This window comes from Mustela nigripes, chromosome 4 (genome assembly GCF_022355385.1).
Source record: "Mustela nigripes isolate SB6536 chromosome 4, MUSNIG.SB6536, whole genome shotgun sequence".
Taxonomy (NCBI): Eukaryota; Metazoa; Chordata; class Mammalia; order Carnivora; family Mustelidae; genus Mustela; species Mustela nigripes.
In genome coordinates, this window is record NC_081560.1 from 111679879 (window position 1) to 111707690 (window position 27812).

Genomic DNA, 27812 nt, shown 5'->3' on the forward strand with positions numbered 1-27812 from the left:
AGTCCTCCTGAGTACTACACTGCTTTCCTGAGTACGCACTGCCATCCTGAGTACGCACTGCTGTCCTGAGTACTGCACTGTCCTTCTGAGTATGTGCTGCCTTCCTGAGTAGTGCACTGTCCTCCTGAGTATGTGCTGCCTTCCTGAGTAATGCACTGTCCTTCTGAGTATGTGCTGCATTCCTAAGTACTGCACAGTCCTCCTGAGTACTACACTGCTTTCCTGAGTACGCACTGCCATCCTGAGTACGCACTGCTGTCCTGAGTACTGCACTGTCCTTCTGAGTATGTGCTGCCTTCCTGAGTAGTGCACTGTCCTCCTGAGTATGTGCTGCCTTCCTGAGTAGTGCACTGTCCTTTTGAGTATGTGCTGCATTCCTAAGTACTGCACAGTCCTCCTGAGTACTACACTGCTTTCCTGAGTACACACTGCCATCCTGAGTACGCACTGCTGTCCTGAGTACTGCACTGTCCTTCTGAGTATGTGCTGCCTTCCTAAGTACTGCACAGTCCTCCTGAGTACTACACTGCTTTCCTGAGTACGCACTGCCATCCTGAGTACGCACTGCTGTCCTGAATACTGCACTGTCCTCCTCAGTACTCTACTGCCTTCCCGAGCATGCACTCTCTTACTGAATACTGCAGTGGACTGAAAGAACGTTTTCACATCCACGTCCTGCCCGGCACTGAGTGAAACATGTTAGGCAGGAAAAAAGGAGAGGCCCAGAAGTTTGAACTTGTCATCTGACCCCTTTATGCCCCTGCTCCCACCCCGCTGTCATTGTGGGCAAATTTCGGGATGTCCTGGCGAAACACCAGGGACCCTTTCGGTAGAAACAGGAGTTGCCGTAATAGGAAAATCAGAAGACGGCGCCTCACTGACAGGTTGTTACTTTAAAGCAATGTCTTTTGGAATTTTTCCTATGCATTCTTCTGAGATTATAGTGACTCACAGGAGAAGGTGAAAATCTGTTAATTCCAGATCCTGGGGTTAATTAGCTCCCTTAGATCATGCGCCTGTAGGAAAGTATAACAGGTACAGTGAGAGACACTTATGTTCAGTTTCCTCTTAACAAGTTCTTAAAACGGGAGATATTTTAATTGCAGCAGAAAGCAAGATGGTACAGGAAGAGACATTTTGCGAGCAGAATTCAACCCCAGCTTCTGTCGAATGGGAGCGGAGACAGGAAGATTTTCGAGTCCGATGCAGGATCTCCCATGAACAACACGGGAAAAGTGCCCCCAGCTGACACGTGGGAGGCAGTCCGGTGGACTGTCCCCCAAAAGTTCATCGTGCTGTCTCCCCACTCTCAGCCCCAGGACAGAAAAGAGGGACCACTTCTCTATGGGGAGCCCTCGGGTCCCTGTGTCCGTAACAGAGTCGGGCACGTTGGTCAGGCTGGGGAGGTGACGGAGGCCTCCCGTGCACCCATATCGATGACGACGACGTAGCCACGCGCCCTCCCCCGCCCCCCATCCTGTCCCACCTCAGGCCTGCACCTCCCGGACGCCAGCTGTCACACAGGATGCCGTAGCCTCTCTCTCTCCCGCCTCCTTTGCCGGCTGGAGCTGCAGGCTCATGGCCTGCAGAGTTTCCTTCACCATCTGGAGCTCCCTCCTGAGAGACTGTGCATGCACGGTTAAGGAACACACGCGAAGGTGAAGGGCGGACCTCGGCAGCCTCCGAGGGAGCTAATAAGAGCACGTGCACCGGCGGGAAGCAGATGGGCACTGACATCTAATTGCAGTTTCAAGTTCTTCCAAATTGTAGGAATTAAATATTAATACAAATTTTACACTTCTTGTAAGAGTGATCGCCATCTCCATGAGGCCTGAGGTTATGAACTACCTTAGGTAAGGTTTCAAAAAGGAAAAGGGAGAGTCGGCTGGTAGACCGAGACAGATGGCGAACTGGGAGGCACGATGATAGAGGGTCAGTGTGACTGGAATTCCTGTGAAGCCCCAGACGGGGGCAGCTCGACAGCCACATCTAAGTGCCCGGATGGCCCAGAGGGCAGAGGGCTGGACCTAAGAGCTTCCTCAAGAATTCCAGTATTGGGGGCCGCCAAAGGTCCGGACTCAGAGTTGTGAGGGACCAGAGTCCCTATTGGCCGTCAGCCAGCCTTGTCACCTTGTGCAAATCACTTTGAACCTCTGTTTTCTGTGAAACAATGATTTCTAAACTCCCGTAGTTTCTAATCTGCTGTCCTAAGTTATTATACTTCCCAGGGACTTGTAAAATAGCCAGGCAGGGTGCTCAAGATTTGACGGAGTTCAGGGAGCTTGCCCTTTTGGGCAGGCTGGTTGGTTTTTCCTTAAATAGTTGGGTTCTTAAATCCCTTGCCTTTAAAGTTATTTCTTACCTAAAGAAAACCATCACAGAGAACTTGGCAAATAATCATATGAGATATATAAGGCTGTCATCTTCTCAAGAAACGAGCCTTTTTCTGTGATGCCATTTAACAAATGGTGCTTTTTCTGTCCATGGTCAGATCCCTGTTTCCTTGTGTACCTCTAGTCAGAACAACTCAAAGATAAACAGGACGAGAGACAGATTGAATTCTTTGAGTTTCATAAGCAAATTAGTGTCACTTCATCCAAGAGCAGTGAAGGGGAAGTATGGAAATACGGTACTTAGACATCACGTAAATACTGTTAAATCGTCACATCAGGTCAGACCACTTAAACATTCGTAGATCAGATATGGACAAAACAGGAAGAGAGAGAGCTTTGGGAAAAGCAGCTTGCCAAGATCTTAGCACTCACAGACTGTCGACGCTACAATATTGTTTTATTTAAGTACAATGTCAATGCAATGTCAAGGGAAAAAGATACCCCCAGGATATGACTGTAGAAAGCTTTCTCTTTCTTTTTTAAATAAAGAACTCCAGAGGATCCTGGGAATTATGCAAATGAACTTCTCCTAAGCAAAATTGCTGAACCATCCTGAAAAGCTTTTGGCAGCTTTTCATCTCGAAGCTTCACCGGACTTCATCATTTGTGTAATTTACATTCATTTACTAGGATGGTTCACTCCTTGCACTTGAACTTGAGGGGAATGAAGGTGGGAGTGAGTGGGTGCAAGGAAAGAAAAAAATCCCATATTTACTTTATTTTTCCTTAAAAAAAAAAGTCTTCATTTTCCTCCATTTCTCTGGACAACTCTGCTAATCTTTAGTGAAAACACATACGACTTTATAGGAGTAAAAACATACGGGGTCCCAGACTACATACCAAGCTGCAATTTAATCACAAAGTTATGTTACATTTATAAAAAGTAAGCGTAGAGCTTAAGTAGTTTATGAATCCTGACAGATGCCTAAGATTTAATTACCTTTGACGTGCAGCCTGGGACTACACTCCCCCATTTGTAAAAATTATTGCTAAAAGATGACACAGGTTTTTAGAGAGAGGATTGAGCCAAAAAAAGATGCTTCTTAAAGAACTTGTGCAATTCCTGACCCTTATAGAACACACTGAAAGGTTTTTAAAAGGAGACCCACAGAGGAAAAAGACTAAGTTACATAATTAAACTAACGCATCAGCCCTTCATAGAACATTCTGCAACACCCCACGGAGGAATCAGAAGACAGGGACTTAAGCAAATGATCACCAGCGAGGGAAAAGTGGCAAACCACTTGACGCTTTCATTGTCTCACTTGGAAAATGCATAATTTCAGGAGCTTGCCTCCACTAGCTAGAAGGGCGCTGCCCAATTCATGAATTGTTTAATAAAACCAATTAGATCTTCGAATACGTAAAATAAAAATAGAAAATAAAAATAAAGTGCATATTCTCATACCTTCTTCCCAAGGCTAGAGCCAAAAGAAATATTTCTTTGCTGTCAGCATATACGGTCTTTTGTGAGGCGTTATGAGACTTAAGGTTTATTCACTAATTTTTTACTATTACTGGAGCCAACAGCCTAGGTTCTGCCTACGCAGAACCAGACATCAGAAATCCTGGAAACCTCATTTCATGAGCCTAGAGTAACGATCAGCAAAATGATTAAAATCATGTTTTTATTACAAGTGTTGACAAAGATGTGGAGAAAAAAGGAAGCTTCGTGCACTGTGGGAGGGAATGCAAATTGGTGAGCCACAGTGGAAAATAGCACGGAGTTTCCTCAAAACATTAAAAATAGACCTACCCTAAGATGCAGTAATTCTACTACTGGGCATTTACACAAAGAATATGAAGACACTAAATAGAAAAGATACATGCATCCCTATGTTTATTGCATCGTTACTGACAACAGACAAATTACGGAAGAAGCGTGAAGTGTCCACAGATAGATGAACAGACAAAGAAAAAGTGGTGTATGTATTATTTATATATATATGTCATATTATATTTATATAATGGAATGCTACAACATATATAATATAGTAACACTCCATTATATATATATAGAGAGAGAGAATATAATACTAAGTGACATAATATGATAGAGAAAGACAAATATCATATGATTTCATTCATATGTAGAACTGAAGAAACAAAACAAACAAAAAATATCTTTTCTTTTTAAAGACTCTTAATATAGAGAACAAACTACTGGTCACCAGGAGGGGGGGGATGGGTGAAACCAGTGATGGGGATTAAGATCACATTTATCATGATGAGCCCCAGGTGATGTATGGAATGGCTGAATCACTATTTTGCACACCTGAAACTAGCATAACACTGCACATTAACTACACTGTAATTTAAAAAAAAAAAACCTGAAAAAAATCATGCTTTTATTTACAAAATATCTCTCTCTAACCAGCCTGTCTGTAGGATGCCTTACAAATGTAAGTTCCAAAACACTTTGAATGTGCTGAAATGGGAGAGAATCCAGGATAATATGTGCAGTGGGGGTGGGGAGGACCGAGCAGCAGAACAATTTATATGGAATGAAAAACCGAGTATTTCTGCTAGAAAAGTGCCTTAGGAGGACACAGTGCTTCTAGGTATTGATCCTGGGAGGAATAGGCAGCCTTTTATTTTATTTTTTTTCATACCTCTCTAGTATTTAAATGGGCATGCATACTTTTATATTTAGATCAATATATTTATAAAAGAAATCACTGGATACATTTCACTGTTAAGCAGTTGGGGAAATAAAAGAATAGTAAGAGACCCTTGTTCTTTCCTTCATACATTCAGATATTCAAACACTTCCTGAGCTCCTATTGTGTGCTAAGAAAGGTTCTGAAAAAAGAAAAGCAAAAGAAAGAGAGAGAGAGAAAGAAAAAGAGAAAAAGAAAAAGAAGAAAAGAAAAAGAAAAAGAAAGAGAGGAAAAGAAGAAGAAAGAGAAAAAGGAAAAAGAAAGGTTCTGGATGTAGGAAGCACAGAAGTGAACAAAGTCATGGCCATCCTGGCATGTAGTGTCAGTGAGGGGAACAGGAAGTCAACTCACACCGGCATGTATGCAGACCGCTAGATGGGGTGGTGGAGGGTTTGGAGCAAGGGAGTGACTGATTACTCCGGCCACTTTCATCACTGGAAGGTTCAAGGCAGGGGGCAAAAGAAGAAGCAGGGAGATGAGAAGAAGTGGTTGCCATCATCCAATAATCCAGGGAAGAAAAGATCACTGAACCCGGCTAGGGGCCATGGAGGTGAGAGGTGAGAGGTGACCAGATTCTGCATATGTTCTGAAGGTCAAGCCAAGGGCATTTGGTGATAGACCAGATGTGGAATGTGAAAGAAGGAAAAGGCATTGAGAATGACTCCCAGATTTTTTATCTAAGCAAAGAACTTGCAGTTTATCAAGGAGAAGACTGAGCACGAGTTGGATTTTTTTGAGGGTGGGGAGGAATTTTTGGAAAAGCCCATTTGTCAGCAGAGGGGAGATGTTGAGTGAGGAGCAGACAGGGGTGTGAGGTTTGGGGTGAGATATGTACTTGGAGGTTATGTCAAAAAATATATTTTTTTAAAAAGTCATACTTCTCAGTTTATTGCATTTGCCACATCTAACCAAGATCTGAAGGCTATTTCATACAGTAGGTCTAGAATCAGTGTTTCTGATTGTTAGTCCAATAAACTCAACGTGGAAGCCCACTGACATATCTGACCTTGGTTTTTATCAAAGCACTGAGCAAATAAAGTACAACTCCATCACTGGATTTTAGGTAGATGTGACAGAGGTGCTCACTGCATCTAAATATAAGAGTAGGTCTCAAAGAGCTGAGTGATTCTGGTAATGCCTGGGCCATTGAGACCTCTCGAGCTAATTATAAAGTTTCCCTGTAAGAGATATGCCACCAGATATCTGTGGCGTCTAAGAAAATGAGCACATTAATTATAATAATGGCACAAGGATTGACATGCCAACATCTTTAAAAACACCTTTGGAGCCCAAGACTATTCTTTACCACCTTGGGACAGACTAGTCACATACTAAGCAAGTGTGTAACTTCTCACTAATAAAATTATGCAAGCTGGGTTTGCAATTAGTAAAGGGGTAAGACAACATTCCCAGATGTCATCCAGGCATACAAAAAGACAACATCACCACTTCGGACAGCTATTGGCCAAGACCCTCAAATTCTTTCAAGGAGGTCTTCTGTTTACGTATAAAAACCACTGAGTGTTTGCCAGTTGGGTTTCTTAGCAATCCTGTTCGCAGCGTAGTCAAAAGTAGATCAGCTCATCAGGTCTGGTTTGGTTCAAGAAGAAACAACAGTATGCCTCTGAAAGGGCTTCTCATTTGCTAAAGTGTTTCTTCGTATCAACAGTGATGCCTTCGCAGGCAGTGAGAGGAAGTTTACCTTCCGGAGAGAGCTGAAGGCGAAGAACGCAGCTGTTGGAGAGCAAGGAGGAAAGCCTCATGCACACACATGACCTGCTTGAATGCCTATGATGCTTTCATAGGGCACTCCTTGGGATGCCCACCTAGTGCCGAGTTTGCATTGTGCCAAGCCAGCAGCAGGACAGCCCGGGGTCCACACCGCCTCCCAGGCTTTCTCTCCCTAGCTCTCTCCCTTTGGCAGAAGACAATGGAAGAAATCCTGGCCACCATATTTGCTTCAGCCCAGCACAACAACCACCTCTCCCGGTCTGTTTCCTTCTCTTTAAGATTTGTTAAGTAGAGTTCTGTGATCCTCATGGCCCCTCTTCCAGCGCTTTAGCTCAAGAGTGGAAAACATGTCCAAGAAGGCACAGCAGCCATCCCAGACCGCTGCTACCTTTGTCTGCTCAAGCCACACTCTGGAAAGTTGAACCAGACAAGGGATCTTAAGGGGACGTGATGTTCGTGCCTGTGCCTGGATACATTCATAGTATTTTCATGCCATCCAGCACCACCAAAACTAAACGACTGGCCGCCATGCATTCCAAATAAGCAGTGAGAACAGAATTCCACAAAGGTCTCCTGGACATGGTTGCGAGTAGAACCACGAATAGAAGCGGTGTGCCCACATCTGCTCTGCGACCCCGAGGCAGGCAGAACTGTCCTGCAGGCTTTGAAATATGCCCAAAGCGTCCCAATCTTACTTTTTACCTTCTTTGAAAGTGCAATGTAGAAGTTGAAGGAGGAAAAAAATAAATGAGAAGAAACTTGCTTAAAAATTCACCTCACCTGTATGGTTTTCAGTTGAAGCATTTGCATGAAGGAACCATTCAAAACGGTTTTCGAAACACGACTGCTAATTAGGACCCAAATGACTGTGAAATTGTGCTGGAGACTCAGACTGATGCTCTTGGAAACCCCAGCTTGACCGGCAGGGGAGTCGCACCTCCTGTCCTCTCCTCAGACAGCAGGTATGGGCCAGCCCTCCGACGCCGGGGCTTCCAACTGATGGCTCGGACTTCTTTTAAACACTTGCTACCACCACAGCTGATGGCTTTGTGTCATTCTTTGGTCATGCTACACGTAATTTAGTGAGTCTGTTGGGACGATGAAGAGACACGGGCTGTTTTTTGTCGCTTCTTGGATCTGTCAATCCAGTGTCTTCTTTGTAAAAGACAGGACACTCTCCACAGGCTGCCCATAGCCCCGATATCCAGTCAGGATGCCTAGAGGTTCTGTTGGAAGCTTATCTCCATCCCTGGATGAGTGGTCCACCCCTGACAACACTTCCTCCCACGCATGGCTTACACAGAAGCTCGGTGCCTTCCGCACGAGGTGTGAGCGTCTATAGCCCCCAAGGTTTGAATCTTCTGGACATCTATGTTCACTGTGGACTCACGTTCATCGTGCTCAGGCTACATCACAGGCACTGTGGGCTCTGGCAGAGTGCTTAACGGAATCAAACAAAAATGCGACACTCGCTGTGTAATTCTTTTGTGTTATCGATGGCAAGCTGTTTCTTTCAACCATACACGGCTTTGTATCTTTGATCAAGAATGGAAACACAAACCAGTCAGTTTGGCTGGAGGATTCAACAGCCTCTTTGAAGGGCTAGATAAGCTCTAATTTGAAACAAGGGCTTTGGTTTGTGTGGGGAGGGAGCCTCGCAGAGTCTTGTAACTATGTCTTTCTGTCTTAGGACGCCACGTTCCACTCAAATCTAAGTGCTGTTCTGTAGGAGTTCAAAGACTTGCTTCAGTGTCTTTGCTCTCGATCAGGGACACAGAATAAAGCCTGGGAATCAGAGGAAAGTTTAGGTTGAAATCCATATTGCGGGGCAGATTTGCTTGGAGGGAAGGAGGGTGTCTTCTGTACCTCGTGGTTTTTCAGTCCCGGTCTGACATACCCCCAGTATGTCTCTGCTTAGCTCAACAAGGATCAGCCAGAGTCTCAAAAACAGAACTTCAATAGGCTACTTTTATTATAGCTTAAAACTTTTAGAATAACTGTACATTTCACATAAGAGGCCTGTCCACTTACTTGTAGGCAAAGCTGCTTCCCAAAGGAGCCAACAAGGACCACCCAGCTTGCCACTCATCAGAAATGACCCTGGACCAGTCACTTAATTTCAGTTTTCCCAACTATATCAAGTAGAAAGAACAATCCCTATCTATCTATAGCTGTTTTGTTAGACTTAAATGACATTTTTACATGGGCCACTGTGGGATTACGGATGGACTCATTCAAGCATCTACTACAAAATAATTGAATAAATCTATCTAAATGGGATGTGGCTGGAGCTTTTGACACAAACAGTGAAAATGTTGAGTCAAATGGGCTTGGAGAATGTAATTTCTACCTAAAACCAACATCTACCATGTACAAGTCTGTTAAAGACTTTTCCAGAATACAGCCTCATGTAGTCCTCATGAAAACCTTACAGATCCATGTCACTGTCCACTGTTGCTGAGGAGGAAGCCGAAGGATGAAGAGCCTCTATCAATTGTCCACGGTCCTCCTGCCCCCAAATCGTGAACTGGCTGTGGGGCCACTAAAGGGGGCTTATCTACACACAGCTCTGTCCCCTGTCAGCCTCCTCCCCTGCCCAATTCCCTAGAACCAAACTTGACTATAAAACTTAGAAAACTTAGGTCTGGAGACCAGCACAGACCCTGCCTGCAGCACAGACCCCACAACCTGACTCCAAGGTGGCCTGAAGTGTGTCCTACTGGGAAGAGCCCCTGCTTGCTGGGCTGGGGAACCAGGAGCCCCTCTGCATTGCATTGCTCCCAGATGCCCATGCCCGGACAGCCACTTGCCCATTTGCTGGAGCCCCATGTCCCCTTATAAGTCCTTAAATCTAGGTGATTCATGAACATGGAATAAACAAAATACAAGCTAAGGATTCTTCTGCTGTTTCTATGGCCAACTTTGTAGCAAGAGTTTAAACACCAGTTTTGTAAGGGGCAGGAAATTATGAAGAACAGAATGTCTGCTTTTAAAAATCTACCTTGAGCAATGTGAAAGGAATTGCTGATTAAGCTAAGAAATTTCCTGCTATGTTTAATAACCAAGGTCTAAGATTATAAGGTTATAATGAGGAAGGAACAGTGCTGAATCCATCATTAAACTACTGTGGATCTGAATACCTATGATTAAGATTAGTCCTTGGCCATTCAAAGCTGCTTTTACACACACACACACACACACACACACACACACACACAGTCACTCAGGATTAAGTGTAAAAAGAAACAAAATTCTGAAAAGTAAGACAGTGATGAGAAGCAAAGACTGGTATAGCTACATTTCCCACCAGCTCCTCTAGGAAGAGTCACACTACTGAATAGAAAGGATGAATAAACGGAGAAGTGTTTTTATCCAGAGACATGTCCACTTCTGATTGAATAATTGAAAAGATACAAGCCGGGGCTCCATACGCCTTCATCCGTGTGTATACCCAACCATTTGCCCTTGAAAGAACTAACCAAAACTGAGTACATCCACGAATTTGCACTGGATGTGGACATGTATGGGAGGTAACAGGTTCTCAGGCCATCTTGCTCAGTGGTGGTTGGGGTTGAGGAAGACATCTGCAAGTGTGACACCAAGTTTATAGTGTCTTGTACAAGAAGAAATTGAAAAGGGATGAGCTGAAGTTTTATTAGTTATGATACTCGACTGCTCCTTCCAGGGCAGAGAGAGAGACAGACAGACAGACAGACAGAGAAAACCCCTAGAAAAACTAAGCTAATCTAAATCCACAACCATCTATGCCCCACAAACCTAGCTTCACGCCCCCTTGAAACCTGCATTTTGTTTTGGCCTCCTATGCATGTCTGAACTTCATGGTGCATTTTTAGTGGTCAGGCTTAATAATCAAAAATGCTAGATAACTTACCAAAGGCTAGAGAGAAAACACTACATACAAGATAATCTTCGAGATCGAAGGTGTGCTATGCTATAAAAAACAGCAGTATCTATTTGTTTCCATCTGCTAGGGCATGGAAAAATTGAGTATATTTTTAAGACTTGCTCTTACAAAACAACTAGCAGGTACTTAACCTGCGGGATGAAAAGGATATGAATGAGATCTTCATCATGGCTGTGGATGGCTGTGTGAAGCTGATCTTCCAAGTACAGTAACTTCTTGTTTATGGCTTCACATTTTTCTCCAAGTTCCGAAGAAAGGAGCCAAGATTCCTGGCCAGAGAAAAATAAAAAGATCGCTCGTAAGCTATCGACTATTTCAGGACCATGAGCACATCTGTAGTGTACCCAGTGGTGCCCAGGGGGAAGATTAACCAGCAGAGTCCTCCCAGCTTCTGCACGCCAGGAGAATCATGCCAGAACCTTAGTCTTCCCTGGAGGTCATTCTTGAGAAGACATGAACCAATTTCAGGTTATTACCGAATGATGAGCTCCACGGGTGACCTCCCTTATCCAGGATGTGCTATTTCTAGGATGTCAACTCCTAACATCAAATGGTCAAAGGGGAAGCCTGAGTGTCCCAGCTGCATCCGTGGGCAGACTCACAATGTAATAGGAATTCGAAACGAAGTTGGGTTGGGGCGAATCATGGGAGCAACCCGGTTGAACCTACAAGAACAGAGCTATTCCTTTAAGGACACAGGAGCCCAATAGGGCAGCAGGCGTGTCTTCACACAGTAGTCACAGTGCCTGAAAGTTAGAAATTAAGGAGACTTTAAATGCCACGAGATGGGCTTTAAACATAGAGTTGTCATTGCTACTACCACAGGTGTTAGGCTGCTCTCCCTCACAGCAGAAGCCCCGGAAGAGAAGGACTGCTGAATGACAAGACCCCATAAGAGCAAGGTGGATGGTGGTCTGCTTGCTGTGGGGTCCAGAGCTCCGACACATGGCAGGCATGGGGTACTCACTGGTTCCATGAATGAACATCCAAGTCTTGGAGTTCCTTCCTTCTCAGATGCTCCCCCTTCCAACTTATATCCCACACATGAACCCCCAAAGTGGCCTATCTTGTTTTCCAGGACAAAACCACCCGCAAAACAGGGTCCAAACTCGGCCCCTTCACAACCAGCCAAGGGGCTCACACCCGTTGTGTCCCCTCACATGCAATCTGATTTTGGCCAACAGGATGGACCCACTGCCTTCAGTCACACTATTCTTCCAGCCATTCTGATATGTGTTAGGTTTTCATGAGTGACAGTAAAACCCTTTAAAGGCATGGGCTAGCCGTTCTTCCTGTACCCTCAAGCACAATAACTGGATTTAGAAGCCCACGGACATGGAAAAGAAAAGAATAAACAAGATTAAAAAAGAAAAAAAAAGAGGCAAGGAAATAGGGAATCTTAGAACAAAGGGAAAGGGAAAAAGCAGCATTATGCTTAGTGAGATAAGCCAGCCAGAGAAAGACAAATATTGCATGGTATCACTTCTATGTGGAAGCTAAAAAAGCCGAATTTGTTGAAGCAGAGCCTCGAATGCTGGTTACCAAGGGTTTGGGGTGTGGGGGTGGGGAGATGTTGTTAAAAGAGACAAACTTGCACCTAGAAGAGGAATGAAGTCCTTGTTATTATCTAATGCACAGCACGTGATTATAGTCAACAACACTGTAGTATAAACTTCAAAAATGCTAACGGACCAGATAGTGACCGTTCTCACCACAACAAAGAAATGATAATTATATGATGTGACAGTGGTGTTAGCTAAACCAGGACGGTGATCATATTATGATATATAAATGTCTCAAGTCAATACACTATACATCTTTTGAGAGAGAGAGACAGAGACAGAGACAGAACATGCACATGGGCAGGAGTGCAGGTTGGAGGACGCAGAGGGAGGAGGAGAGACAGAATCTCAAGCAGACTCCACTACCAGCATGGAACCAGACATAGGGCTCGATCTCATGCCCCTGAGATCATGACCTGAGCCCAAATCAAGAGTCTGACACTTAGCTAACTGAGCCACCTATGCGCCCCAACAAGTAGTACATCTTAAACTTACATCCTGTCCTATGTCAATTATATTTCAGTAAAAAACCATAATAAAAAGATAGATAAATTAGCAGCAAAAAGCAAGTCATTAAAATTTAACCAAAAATTTTTTAAAATAAAAATAAATACATACATATACATATACATACATACAATGTAACCAAATGTAAAAGTAGTATTTTCTCAACCCGGAGTGAAAGGCTTAGAAGGTATACCAAAAGTAATTTTGTATGAGGGAAAGAATTAAGATATATATTTAGATTAAACTTCAGGGTTACTACAAAAGCTGTAATTAAGACCCAAAAATACAACAAAATACCCAGGTGTGGTGATATTTTCTGTTAAAGAGGCCTTAGAGATCACAAGTTATGTAATATTATAATTGGAGGCCAAGAATAATCATTAAATCCAGATATGTAATTTAATATTCATTATATTAACTCCAGAATGTTTTTTAGTTTATATCCCAATTGGTAAACTCTATTAGAATAGAACCATGCTAAGGGGAACTATAAATAACTATTGCAAATATTGGAGAAGCCTTTTCTATTGCAGGTGAATGTATATACAGAAGAAAAGCATTCACTGACAACATCAAACCATTTCAAGGACAAAGGAACACAAACAAAAAGGCCCGGGACGCGCACAGTGATGGTTTGCCCATCATTGACCACAGCGGTGATGATGAGAAGACAGAGAATATATAAAAATCACATACGCATCCTTATTTTCCTGATCCTAAAAGTAATCACATTATCACTCAAAGATGCAGACAAATCGCATGGAAGCGGAGAGAGTGGACAGTGGGCATCGCCACCGACATGCGGGAAGTAAACGAGACGCTTCGAATTAGAACATCTGTAGGCAAATGACAGGCGGCTGTGAGACCACAAGCTGTACATGGAGGAGAAAAACATCATGTTGGGGGCGGGGGCTGGAATGCAAACATCTGAAAACACACTTGAAGAGAGGAAAAACACAGGCTTGGAAAGCAGAACCGAGGGACTGAAAGCACTTAAGATACAGGCAAATGACTTAATCCTCCCAGTCATGCTAAAACAAATAGAAATTAGAGCTGAATTAAGTTCATTTAAAATATGGCTTTACATTTGCCCCCTAAACTGATAAGCCACACCTTGTTTGCCTTGTAGAATGATGTACAGGTCGCCAGTGATTGTGTGAATTTGGGAAAGTGATTTCAGACCATGTAGCAAAAACTAAATTTTTCATAGCCTGGAATCCAAGAATCCCACTTCCTGGAATCTATCACAGAGAAATACATTTTATTTAGATTTAAATAATATTTATTAAAACTTTCTAAATAAGTATAGAAAATGTTACTTACATATGTTAAATAAAAATGTATCTTAATAATGCAAAAGTATTTACACGAAAAGCATGGGAAAGAAGAAATAAAATGTCCAACAATAAAAGGGGTGATTAAAATAAGTTCTGGTATATTTAATTCATATTTAGCCATTAAAATCATCTTAAGGCAGGAATACACAATGGAAAAAGCACTAAAATATTGACTATTACTATTTCGAGGGCTGGTGTTATTGAAGATTTTTATTTTCTTCTCCATACTTGGTTGTATTTTCCACCTCTCTAAAATATAAGAAAGAAAAAATTTACCGAGGATACTGATTCAAGCCATAATGGATGTATGGAAAAAATACACCTGAATATTGTTTAAAAACGATTTTACAGATTAAAAAGACATAAAAAGGCAAGAAGAAACAAACTCAAAGAACTCATGGTTCCGTGACCACTAATGGGAGACCTGACTGGCCCTCTGCCTCCGGGCTATTTCCCTAATTCATAGAATTTCTACGAGGCTCCTGAACAAACCACAAACCAGACTTCTCTTGGTGGCCCGACAGACTCTGCTCCTGAACTGGTCCTGCATGTGACCCAGGTGGCCGTTATTTGAAGAATGTATGGAATCTTGGGAAGCGAACTCATTTAAGCCCTCACCTGAGCAGTGACAGCCGATGAAGGTCAGATTTATGTATTTCTACCAACCTGCTGAAAAATTCTGCCCTGTCCAAAGGAATCCTACGTGTCCACAGAGGCCAAGGTGGGACCAGTCATGGGTGTAAAGTGAACACAGTTGCGGAGGTCCTGCCTGTTAACCTTAACCTTGAGGGACTTGGCGGAACTTCCTTGTGTTTTCCATGCTATGCCCAGGTATGGCAGAGTATGTGTATAGCCACAGCAATACAGCCTTCCAGAACCTTATCCCTCTGCTGTTTGTTTCTCCTCCCCTTGAACCTGGCTGGGCTGTTGAGAATGCTTCAGTGAGCAGAACACAGCAAAGGAGACATGCCTGACTTCCAAAGCCAGCTCATAATAGATGATATGTCTTTTTTGATCACTTGCCCTTGAACCTGGCCTAAGCCCAGAGCCCACAGACAAGCCTCGTGTGGGTATCTTATTGACCTGCTGAAAGCCAGGCACGCTTGGGACTTAGTCTTCAGATGATTCCAAGCTCCACGTTCAAGTCATCCTGCTAATAGCCAAACACTGTGGGGGCAGGGACAGCCCTCCCTGCAGTGTCCCATCTGAATTCTTGACCCACAGATCCATTCATATAGTAAACTGTTGTTCCAAATCACTAAGCTGGGATGATTTGTTGTACAGTCATAGTAGCTAGCACAGCAGGCAGACAGGTCATACCCTACACAGAATGCTGCGTGGGTAGATAGGACCGGTGCAGAATGCTAGCATGAAGTACACTCTCACTGGTCCCCAGCTAAAAAACCAGCAAGACTGACTAGACCTTGAAGAGCAACAACACGCTAATGCCCGGGCTTGTCTCAGATGGGAAGGTCCCCGCCGTGCTGGAAACTGTGGCTCTGAGCTAAAGTGTGCAAGGAGATTTCCGTGAGCCGCCATGGCCACCAGTGCCTGGTCCCCAGATCCCTGGCTCCTGGCCAGATGTGCAGGCAGGGCTATGGAACAGTGCGGACGCATATTCTGCAATATACTTCTACTTGCAATGTATGTATTTGCAATAAGACCAACAGGGCCCGACCTCCTTCCACCTTTGGGAGAAATGACTCTTTCTTTAGCAGACAGCACAGCAAGGTGCTTCCGCCACAAGAGGCAGAAGGAACAGGCGGGTGGATTTCAGTGTCTCACACTCGCCTGGGGGTACACCCTCCGCATGGGATAAAGGACCATACGGCTGCTCTAGATAAATGGCCATGTCCTTTGTGAATGTGAGTGCGCACTCTCTCCAGTCACAGAGGAAGGCAGAGCCGCTGCAGGGAGCACCAAGTGAGATTTCTCTCTTGCTTTGGGGACCCCTTTTCTGAGTGTGTACTTTTAAGCCAGCAGGTTTTAGGCTTTCCTCTGCAGAGATGCCCTTGGCAGAAGAGCAGGGGGCTTGTCCATAAGCTATACCCCAATTTCTGATTTTATCATTTTCTTTGACTAAGCCATGATGGAAAGCTAAAAACAAGTAAAGGAACGGGAGCTATTAAAGGGCTTTTGTTTGCTTGCTTGTCTTAAAACAAAGGAACCTTCTTTCAAAGCAATTGTCCTTCCATGAAAGCTTTGGCAGTTCTGGCATTTCGGTTAAGTGATCTGTAAGTCAGCTGTGAGGGTCAGGAGTCCCCAGCTTGGGATGTGCCTAAAAATGAAGCCTCTCATTTGACACCCACCTTTCCCAGTTCATCAAATGCAAGCTTTTATAAAAGGCCGCCTCAGGGAGGGCCACTAAGGAAGTCATGAACCCTTCCCCGAGGATTTTAATACCTAGGAGCAGATAGAATTAGAGCTGGCAGGGGCTCGGGAATGATCTGGTTCAGGTCTTCCTTTTAAACACGCAGAAAAGCCTCTCAAAGAGTCCTGTGTCTTGCTGAAGGTCACACACTGAGAAAGTGGCGGGCTGGGGTCTGCGACACAGGTCTCCCCTATCGAGCCGGCTCGGCTCTTCCCTCCAGGTCTGACTCAGCCATGCTGAGGGGAAACACAGAAAGGGATTTTTGTTAGGCTGGCCGAGGGTGGGAGTGAGGGAGTCTACAAACTGATGACAGAAAGAGATCAGAGAAGCGGGCGGTGCCTGAAGATATCCCCTCTTTCCTCCCTTCCACACCGGGACTCTGCGAAGTCTGCTCTGATTCCTGGAGGGCTCCGCGTCATTAAGGGGCGTATGCTCCATGATTCAGGTAGGGGAGTGTCTACTGGAGGGGGCAGTGATGGGCACCAGGACCACCCAGCTGCCATGGGGAGCTGGGAACCTTTGATCCGATTGTCCATAAAACTTAAGGCTGGAAGCAGAGGAAAGCAGGTGAGTCGCAAGGGAAGGAAGCGAGTTTCTCCTTTCTGAATCAGAATAGGAGAGCCTTGACCTCTCATCTCTTTTATCACCTTGGCAGATGCCAAGTTGAACTCTTCATGCGCCAAGCTTCTCTTCCTTTGAAATCTGTAACCTCTGCTTCCATTTTTATTATTAAATTAAATGTGGCGGAAAAAAACAAAAAAAAACAAAAAACCAAAAAAAAACAAAAAAACCTCCAAAAAACAAAAAACACCATACCAAAAAAAACCAAAACCCCACATGAGCACATGACGGACCCTTGGTAATAAAATATCACCCACTACAAAGTCTCCGGTGTTCCTAGCTGAAACGGAATTCTCTAGGGTTGGCAATTCTGAACAGAGAAGGTACAGGTTGTTTGGCATTTCAAAGTGGCTTTGAAAACTCTCCAGGAATTTGTCGCTTCAGCAATTCAAATTATGACTTTTGCTTTCCGTACCTCCATCCCCTCATTTAGCCCTAGGAGTATTGTCCCTCTGGGTCAGAATGAAAGAAACGTCACCAGGTAAATGGCCCCATAGCTGAGCGTTTCCCCTTCTCCTTCCGACTAATACCATCTCTCTCTTCAAAACCCCTCAGATTCCACTTCTTCCAGGAACGCTTCTGGATTCCTGTAGCACCGGGGCTCAGTTAGGGCCCAAGCACCGTCCTTCTTCACGGGGCACATACCTTCCTGTCTCTGCTACCAGGAGGGGGCATAATGACGCCCTGTCATTCCTCTACCCTAGTGACTACTGCCCCCGGGGAAGCTATGCTGTTTCTTAGGTTGCATTCCCTGTGGCATCATCACAGCAAAGTGTGAAGAGTCACACTTTGTGGGGATCCAGGGCTGTGAGCTGTCCTCTGTGCCCACCATAGCATTTCCATACGAAAGCGTCCTTCGTGGCCCTTCAGAAAAAGCCCTACATCTTTCCTACCGTCCCTCCACATGGGTATGGTCTGGGAGCACTAACTTGGCCGGGTGGCATTTCATATATAATTTGCCCACCTCACCTTATAATCAAAACCTGGAGACCTGAATGTTTGGGCAGAAATTTTCCCATTAAAATGAGTTCGACAACTCATTACTTACACTCATTGGCAACCGCTGATACTCAGATCCAAACACGCATTCAGGGGCTCCCCCAGACAGATGCCTGAAGTTGAGAGTCTGGTGACAAACCGTCCCCCGCTCCGTGGCCAGGGTCTCCAAGGGCTCTTTTCCTTAGTGATATTTCCCATAAACAAGGCTAAGTCCTCGCCTGTGACATTTGTAGAATATCGACATTTAACGTTTTTAAAACTAGAGCCCATACCCAAAGGGGAGGGAGTGGATTACATCAGAGTAATTGTTTGGAAATGAGCAAGGATCTGATAAAAATATCCCTCAGGCTATCCTTGGAGCCATCAGGAAATCGTATTGGCTATTTTTATGAACAGAAAATACCTACAGAACAGAAAGTCATATAGATTAACTTGCCAGTTACCAGATAGCGCTGCCAACTTTACTTATGAAAGCCTCTCACACCTAACAGAGCAAGCATTTCCAGAAGTGTGGGTCGTCACTGGTGATCTGCACCCATGTGAGCAGATGGGCTACACCTTGGGATGAGTCAGTGGATCAAGAAATTTAAATAGCTGACTTTTTAAAAAATGCTGTCAACAGGCGTTCCCAAGAGAGGGGCGGTGTGATGTTGGAAAGGCAAAAACCTCATAACTGAACGAAGAATTAGTGCTATGATTTTACAATTAACCCGATACGATCAACAAAAACTCTTTAGGTCTCTACTTCAGGTGGGCAATACATTGCACTGGGTGCTCTATACACTCTGAAGTCATCAACGGCTTCGCCCCTTGCTGGGGAATGAGATCCATGATCAAAGGCCAGCAGCTTCCACCTTGGAGACCCTATGTCGTTGCTCTAATTCAACCAGCTTACTTATATCCCTGTTTTCCTTGGCCATGTAATAAGGCATCGGCAATAGTTGCCTATCCATAAAAATATTTAATTCCTGCAGTAAAACTCACAGTCCACATAAGAATGGACAGGTGATAGAGCAGTCTGTCCTTATAGTTGGCAAGGCATCTGCATTTGCAGATTACTTACACCATGGCAATATTTACATTTAAAAAAAAATTTAACCCCGCACCGCACATATGCATACCAACAAAAAAAATGGGACTTGGTCTCATGATGTTTGTTCCACTGTTAAGTTTCATTCCCTCTCCTATAGCTTGAGGCAAACCAGATGTGATTACCACCATCCATGAGCTGAGCCGATGCATTAAAGCATTTCCTTAGTTCGGTATTAAAATCACAGCCTTAAGTCTGTTCCTTTGGGCTGTTTTCCAAAATATTTGCTTGGCAAATACATTCCCGGAATGCTATATGGTTTTCTTTCTCTTTTTTTTTTTATTTATGGTCCACATAAAGACTATTTATCTACGACAAACTCCTGTCCACACCACAAATAATACCTTGCACATCTACCTGAAATAGACTTCATAAGCACTTGTCTTTGCACATAAACACTCATTCTCTAGTCATTAATGTCAATGAGCAGAGAGGCATGAATGAAGACATGAAAGACATATCTTTACTCCTTCATGATACAAGTATTCCTCCAAATTCCCAAGTTATATGGCTACGCCCTGAGTAAAGTGGGTATTTCTTTTAAAAGCATCCAGATGTTGTGAGTGGTAAGGAAAGCATGTGAAATATTTAGATGTCTCAGGGTCAGAGTGAGCAGTAAATTGTCTTCACGTATCTGTCCACTTACAACAGAGGAGGTGCTGGGAAACACGGTTTACACGGAACCATTTAACAGAACAAAAAAATTGATAAAAGAAAGAAGTGGCCGAATTCTAATTTGTATAGGTTAATTGGCCTATGGTCTCTAGTTTATATGAAGGGCAATCTTTGAAACGCTCTATTTTATATCACTTGATCATTCACGAGACCTTGGGTTGTTTTCCTTTCGGCACACATCAGTTGAACATCAAAGTCACATAAGGCCAAACCCTATTAGAAACTCCGAGGAAAAATCTATGTGTAACTAACAGTCATATCCACTAGCAGGTACTTAAATAAGCTCTATTTAACATAAGCATTCAGATTTGGGGGGTAGTGACGTCAAATCATAAGAGCCCTTTTGTAATAAGAAAAATGAGAACGGAACACAGCTGGGGGAGTTCCACATCAGGAGAATGGGCTCTGCAAGCTGTTGGTGGCTAAGAACTGCTGAACCACAAAAAGGAAACCAGGAGAACGGAATCAAACGCCAACTTGCATCTGTGTTCATTTTAGATGGAAAGAAAAATTTTGGCGTTTGTCAATATTTTTTGTAAGCTATGCAACTATGAGACTACCAGAATTCTTGTTTTTATTTTTATTTGTTTTAAGATTTTATTTATTCTTTGACAGAGAGAGAGACACAGGGAGAGAGGGAATGCAACCAGGGGGAGTGGGAGAGGAAGAAGCAAGCTTCCCGCTGAGCAGGGGGCCCAATGAGGGGCTCGATCCCAGGACCTTGGGATCATGACCTGAGCTGAAGGCAGATGCTTAATGACTGAGCCACCCAGGCGCCGAATTACTGTTTTTAAATGCCCGGGTTTCGTCCTGGTTCTGGACTTCTACCCTCCACAGGACAGCATGCTTTACGCTCTAAACACATCCAGGCTTTCTACCAGTGCGAGCGAAAACGGGAAGTGCTGGCAACCAGCTTGTGGAGTACAAGGACATTCCGGACTTTAACTGCCCCAGCCCCCAACAGGTGAGAGCATCAGATGACAAGGGGGCAGAGGATTCATTTGTTTACCAGAAACGTGAAACCCTGGATTTTAAAAATCTCTCGGCTACTGGGAAGCAACGCCTGCGCCTGCGTAGCCATCAGATAAAGCCTCCTGTGTTATAAATGGCCTAAGTGACTCCTTGACAGTTCTGCAGCGACAATTCTGTATTGATCCCCACCCAGTGAATGACAAGGAATCTCAAGGTGAAAGTGTCTCCAAGAGCCCCTGGGCAGGATTCCTCGGAAGCACTGACCTATTTTTAATTAGTGAAAGAAATGCCACTGTTAGGTCCTGGAGCACAGAAAGTGGTTCCATAATTTTCAAAAAGTAGGGAAAGCAGAGGTATGGCATGGGAAGAGTCCACTTCCTTTCCTTGGGCAGGTGAAGGAGGCTGACAAGCTGACAGTGTTAATTAACTGAGAGAAGCAGCAGGAGGCTGCTAACTGAGCACAGAAGGCCGCCTCCTCCCTACCTTCCAGCTCGCCCTGTGGCTCTGTGGCCTCCCTCGACCTGCAGGACCAGGTCCAGGGCCAAGGCCAGGATGGAGCCCTGGGGAGCCTGCACACTTCTGCTCCTATATGGTTGTGTCGTGCCTATGGGTTGAGTTGTGTTTGTTTCTAATCCTATGTATGCCCGGTTGTACCTGAAATTCTAATGACATGATTTAAACAAATGCCACGGAAAACGGTAAAACGTTCACATGAAAGAAACTCCCTGTCTCCATGTATACCATGTTGAAAATCCTGGGGAAACTCAATAATATTTGAAGGAGAGAAGACAGGACCCGGGGGAGCATCGTTTTTCCAAATGCTCTCTGTGCTTCGGGTCCCCTTTAAAGAAACCCGCAGTGGCAGCTGCAGGAGATGCGCAATTGCTGAGGTTTCTGCAAGATGGGCCCTGTGAAAATGAACGGAGTTTTAGAGACACCTGTACCCTGGAACAAAGCTACACCGTCTGCTCCTGAGTCTTATTGTGAATGTCTTTCACGGCAGACAGCACACTGGCTTTTCTGATGCTGCACAAGATCGCTCAGAGCTCTGGCCTTTTTTTTTTTTTTTTTTTTTTTTGGCCCTTTTAAGCCTCTTTGGTGGCAGCTACTGGCTTGGAAAGGAAGCAGCTGGAGTTAGGGGAGAGTGATCCTGTCCAGGGAACTCCATGGGAGGGGAGCCCACTTAGCAGGAAAAACAGAAAGCACCCCAGCAGGACAGGCTGCAGACAGGAAGGAGAGAATTACGCAGGCATTAGGGCCAGAACAGCGAGTACAAAAGGGCAACTTCACCGCAGAGGAAGCGGGCTCACTGATTTTCCCAGCTCCTGTCTGGCCCCCGTGCAATTTCTGCACCGTCTATAAACCCCGGCCAACAGCGGCTGATTGTTTCCAGAGTCCGCGGAAAAGCACAGAGTTCTTAGGATCCGAGCTAGCTCCTGCTAAAACTGGGCCTGGGCCCTGTTGCCAACTTCCTCCCCAGCCAAGCCCCAAGCAAACGACTCTGCCTCCACGGGTCCAGCTGTAAAATGGGGAACATGGCGCGGAGCAGCCCGGGGAACCATCCACATAGCAAAAGCTTTAATGAAAGATGGCTCATAGCAACAATGTGCCGAGGAAACGCACAGAACCACGTGGGCCACTTACCAACCCAGTGAAGTCTCTGAGAAGCTGTCTCCCTGGGGACCTCCTTAAGGAGTCAGCAATTTCTCATAGGAGATTCGGGTTATAAAGAAACTGCCTGCCTTCGGGCTGTCATGCTTCAATAGAGAAACAGGTGTGGGACGGCCAGACCCGGCAGGGAGTTCCCAAGCAAAACCAACTCCCAGCTGCAAAGCAAAGAGACACTTTGCTTTGGATAAACACGCAAGGACTCAGACTTCAAGGACTCCCCGGCAGACTGAGGCAGCAAAATGAAGACACCTTCTAATGAGACCCTTGATTATGGTTTCTCTGAGTCTTCGGTTGTCAAGAATCCTCCATCTAAATATGAACCAGATTCTTTCTTTATTAAGCCTTTCTTGTCTGGGATTATCTCCCATTAATTCATTGCTCGCTTCTGCTTCTTGATAAGGAAAGCCAGGCATAATCTCTTTAAAAGGTCTTAGATGTATGTGATTGCCAGAAAGAGTGCTAACACTCTCCCCCCAAAAAATACGAACCCAGTTTTTCAAGCCTTTACTATGTGTTTTCTTAAACCTTTAACTCACTTTTAGATGTGTTATTCTATTTAAAACCTTATAACCTCATGAGATCGATTTTATTGTCCTTATTTGGGGGTCTGGGGGTGGGGGTGCTTAGCAGATGAGTAAACGCAGCCTTCAAGTGTCCTAACTAGGATCTGAGCTCCAGGCTCCTTTTGCCACACTATACCGCCTCCCCATAGCCCTGAGCCAAGAACCACTGATTCCAACATCTATGGCCTCGATCTTAAATAGGTGGGTGTTATTTTTAAAATTGTAGTCACCTTTGTAAAGCAATAAATAAAATTCATTCTGGTGTAAAGTTACAGATCTATGCACACAGTTGTGTAACTACCACCGAAACCAAGATACGGGATGGTTCTATCACACACACACGCACGCACACACATCCAAAGCCTTCATATTGCTTTTTGTGAACAATCTCTTCCCTCACCCCAATTCGGGCAACAACTGATCTGTTTTCGGCTCCCATAATTTTGCCCTTTCCAGACAGTATCTGCTATCTGAACATTTCCACCACTGATGAAGTCGAAGGGTGTTCACCCTTCTCTGTGACTAGAAACCCAGAAAAGCAACGCAGGAACAGTAAGTGGGCTGAGGCCTGCCACAGGACACAAGACAGCACCGAAAGCTAGCGAAAGCTTCAAAATACCCTCTGGCTCTCCCACCCTGAAGGAAGCAGCAGAAAATTGTGGGAAAGCTTCAGGGTTTCAGCAGGTGGAGAGGAGGTGGGGTTGGGGGCAGGGAGGCCCCGGAACTCAGAAGCAGCCACTGTCACTCTACTACTCCCTGGGGTTACAGTCTTGGCCTCCTCCTCACCAGAAAATTCAAGTATCATTCTATGATAAGGTTCTTCGCTATTCACTCTTGACTTTGCATTTCCTACTTCATAGCTGTTTTCCTATAGTCAGATGGGCAGGTGCTCCTAATCCTATGGGAGAAGAATAATACTCTTAGAGCTGGGAATGTCATCTGCCAGAGAGCCTGGAGGGACAATGGGCATAGAAGGGAGGGAGGGAGGGAGACTCCCCCAACAGGTGGAATTTGCTGAATCAGTCCTGACCCATGTCTCAGCGGACCCTATCCCATGCCTGGCTTGGCTCCTGCCTTGGCTCCTGGCTGTCCTGGTACTGAGTTTCTGGAAGCCCATTGTGGACAGTCAACCCTACTTTCAAAGGCTCAGACCCAGGGCCCGCAGTATTTTCAGCCCAGAGCTGTGACCCCCTGGCTTAGGTGGCACTTCACTCCATAAGAATCTTCTTTCCTGCCAGCCAACTGCAACAGGCGGTGAGTTTTCAACAACTCCACCAACAGGGCTGGTAGCCAGCTAACAAAGGACTTGCGACCATCTAGAGCTCAATTTAAAGCCTAACTTAGAAGGCCAGCAGGATTCTAGGGAGTGACAACAGCCCTATTTCTCATAAGGTTATTCAAATCAAATATGGGATCAAGTATCAATTTTCCAAACAATCCAGAAGGCATTGACTGCAGCCCACGTTGCCAGTGAGTGTCTGGTCTTACAGATAGGACAGGAAGGCCTGCCTGGGGGAGTCGGGGGGCAGGGATTTGTGGCAAAGGTCCAGGGAGGGGGGGGCCACATCTAATGTCACATGTGAGCCGTGAACATTAAGTGATATGTTCCTTCAGCCTCACCAGGATTTTGTTTCCTTTTAATTTAGAACACCTGAGTACCTAGTCAGGAAAAGAGCTTGGAAGCCTCCTGGTGTGGTACTAAAATTAGGGGGGGAACAAGTTGCCAAGAGAACGTTCATTGAAAAGTGTCTTATTAGGGTTGGAGGAGAAAGTGGTGGGGGGAGAGATGGCCCAGGGAGAGAAGTGGGGGGAGGGTGGGAAAAGAGGGGAGCAGAGGGAGGTGGGGGGGGGAGGGGCACTTCTCTGTTCATCTAGGCCGCCTTGGAGTAAAATGTTAATTAAACAAATCCACATATTAATTATATATGTGATATATACATATGTATATATCATAAGCCAAGTATCAGGGTTTTTTTTTAAATGCAAAGAGTATAATATAAATATCCATTACGACATTGTTTGGGCCAAAACAAGGGGATGCATACATACATTTGAATGTTTGATTCTAATCAATACTAATATAGAGGGAGATATTCTAATACTGATATATAGATTCTAAACATATAATTAAATACACATGTGACACATATAACAGTATACACAACAATGTGTTATATACGGCATATGTGCTGAATGCTATATATATTAATTATATACCAGATTTCTATTCTAACTCTAGCCATTAAATTAGAACATAGAACTAAGTACACCAAAAGTGATTCTTTTTGCTCTTTTTTAACTTCCACAAAAATTCTACATTATTTTGTAATCGTATTCCAGGATTATTAAAACCTTCAAAAGGCTGCACGGTTTGATGGGTCTCCCTCCCAATATTTCCTGTTCCCATCTGCAGCGTGGCCCCAAAATACCCCTCTGAGGGGGCCTCTGTGAGGCTATAGAGATGGACAGACCTCTTTCTGTTCGCTGCCAGCAAAGTGCAGAGATGGACTCGGGTGAGCCTTCCAGTCTTCGAAGGCCTGCAAAGGGGTCTTCCTTTCAACTTCAGAGTGGATCCTGGGGGATATGGCAAGAGTGGATGGACAGATGGTTCCCACTAAGTCATCTGTCTGCTTCTCGTCTTCCGCAGACAGTGTGCTTGTGGCCTCCTGGAGCTGTAGGCTCTGGATAAGCAACCGACAAGCTTCCAAGTCAGCTCCCCACACTTTTCCAAGGAGTGGACACTTGCAGCTGAAACAGAGGGGAAACAAAGGCAGGAAGACTTATTCTGTGATGTTTTATCTTACCAAGTCAATAGCCTGTCTACCTGGCTAAAAGTGCGTCATCTTATACCTAACAACTTAATTTCATATACTGGTGGATTGTTTCAACCAGAAGATAGAGAGGGGTCAAATCTTTATACCAACAAGTAGCAGTGAAATAACGAGCGGTCCTTCTTAGCTACTGGTTCTGCAAGGACATCCAAGATCTGGTGTATTTTTCTAGACTCAGTGGTCCAGTACAACACAGCCCCTGCTCCTGCCTGTGCTCCAGCCCAGCTGGCTTCCTTTGAGTCCCTAGACTTTTCCAACTCCCCCAGCTAAGTGCTTTTTCATATGCCTAGGCTGTCCCTCCCCACCATGCCCACCTACCAGTACCTACTCACCCAGGTAACTGAGTGCAGCAGTGCATGGGTAATACAAAGCCTAGCACCAGACCAGTAGCTTCAGTGACAGAAAACAACAGAGCAGAATGGGCTCTGGCTAGTAAGAAGAGCATACCCATTTACAAGGAGCCCTTCATCAGCCCAGGCCAACTACAATTTCAATTCCAACTAAAGGAATACAGGTTTGATGTTCACCAAAAAAAATTGTGATTTTTCATGAAAAGTAAAAAACCTGGGATTTTATAGGAAAATACACATTTTTCGCCCATCCATTCAGCTTCCAGCTGGATATTTTCTAGACATCTATCTTCCTTTTAACAACCCCTCCTTCTACTATGTCTAATCTGCTGTTCAATTATCTATTGTGTTCTCAATTGTAGTTACTTTAGTTTTCAGTTCTATAATTTTTATTTCATTTTTTTCTACATTTCAGTTCTATGGTGGAATTAATTATCCATCATGACCTCTAGCTACTTAAACATATTAATCATCATTATTTTAAAGCCTATTCATTTATAAATGATGAATTCAGGAGGAAGAAGAATGAGACAGAAACAGCATTATTGAGATATGAATGAAGGATGTAAAAATATTGACAAGGGACATCAAACTACACATTCAGAAAACACTACAATTTTAAAACAGGGGAGAAAAAAAATCAAAGAAAAAAAAAAAAAAGAAATGCACCTGCATCATCCTAGTGAAAACACTGAACACCAAAGAAGCAGGTAGATAAAAGAAGGCATTAACTTCAGAAGAACAATAAAATGAGTAATAGAAGCCAAGAGACAATAAAACAGCATCTTTAAAATGCTATAAGAAAATAACTGTCAATCTATAAATTATACAATCATTTTCAATTTCCTTCAAAAGTAAAAGTAAAATAAAGATATTTGCAGATAAATAAGAACTGAAAGAATTCCTTGACAACACATCCAGCATAAAATGATCCCAGCTGAAAGCAAGGACGTGCATAAAGAAACAAAAAACAATGGGAAGAGTAAACATGTGGATAAATCTAAGTAAATGTAGATGTAAGAAACATCAGTAATTTCTTTTGCAGTCTAAAATATGTGTCAGATTAAAATACAGGACAACCAGCACAAAAGGAAAAAGGGACCTTGTGTTGTCCAGAAAGCAAAAGAGTGCTCATTTATATCAGACTTTAAAAAGTCAAAGATTCAAATGTAATCCTCTATGATAATTGTAAAACAGAGAGGTTAAAATAATGTATAAGTGACAAGCTAATATGAAGGAACATTTTAAAAAATAAACATACTTAATTTTTAATCAAAGCAATAAAGGAGAGAGGAATGAACATGATACAGATGGGAAAAATGGTAAAAGTAGAAACATTTATGCCCAAACATATTAAGATTTACATTAAATATAAATAGACAAATATTGTATTTAAAAGGCATAGTTTTTAGACTAGAATTTAAAAAAACCAAAATGTAATTATATGTTGCTTACAAAAGGAATACATTAAATATAAGGATACAAACTGATCACAAGTTAAAGGGTAAGAATGATACATTATGAAATCATTATTAAAGACAATAATTGTCTTCA

At 43.9% G+C, this 27812-nt stretch overlaps 1 protein-coding gene across 1 annotated transcript in view; it reads right to left on the reverse strand.

Annotated features, from left to right (window-relative positions):
* Positions 1-6: 6 nt before the first annotated feature.
* DISC1 (DISC1 scaffold protein) overlaps positions 7-27812 on the reverse strand; it is a 379073-nt gene continuing 351267 nt past the window's right edge. Inside the window, exons 11-13 of the mRNA XM_059397318.1 lie at positions 25549-25825; positions 10861-10978; positions 7-1627 (exon numbers count right to left, since the gene is read on the reverse strand). Of these exons, the coding sequence (XP_059253301.1) occupies positions 1488-1627; positions 10861-10978; positions 25549-25825 (535 nt within the window). The 3' untranslated portion in view covers positions 7-1487. The remainder of the gene's footprint in view (positions 1628-10860; positions 10979-25548; positions 25826-27812) is intronic.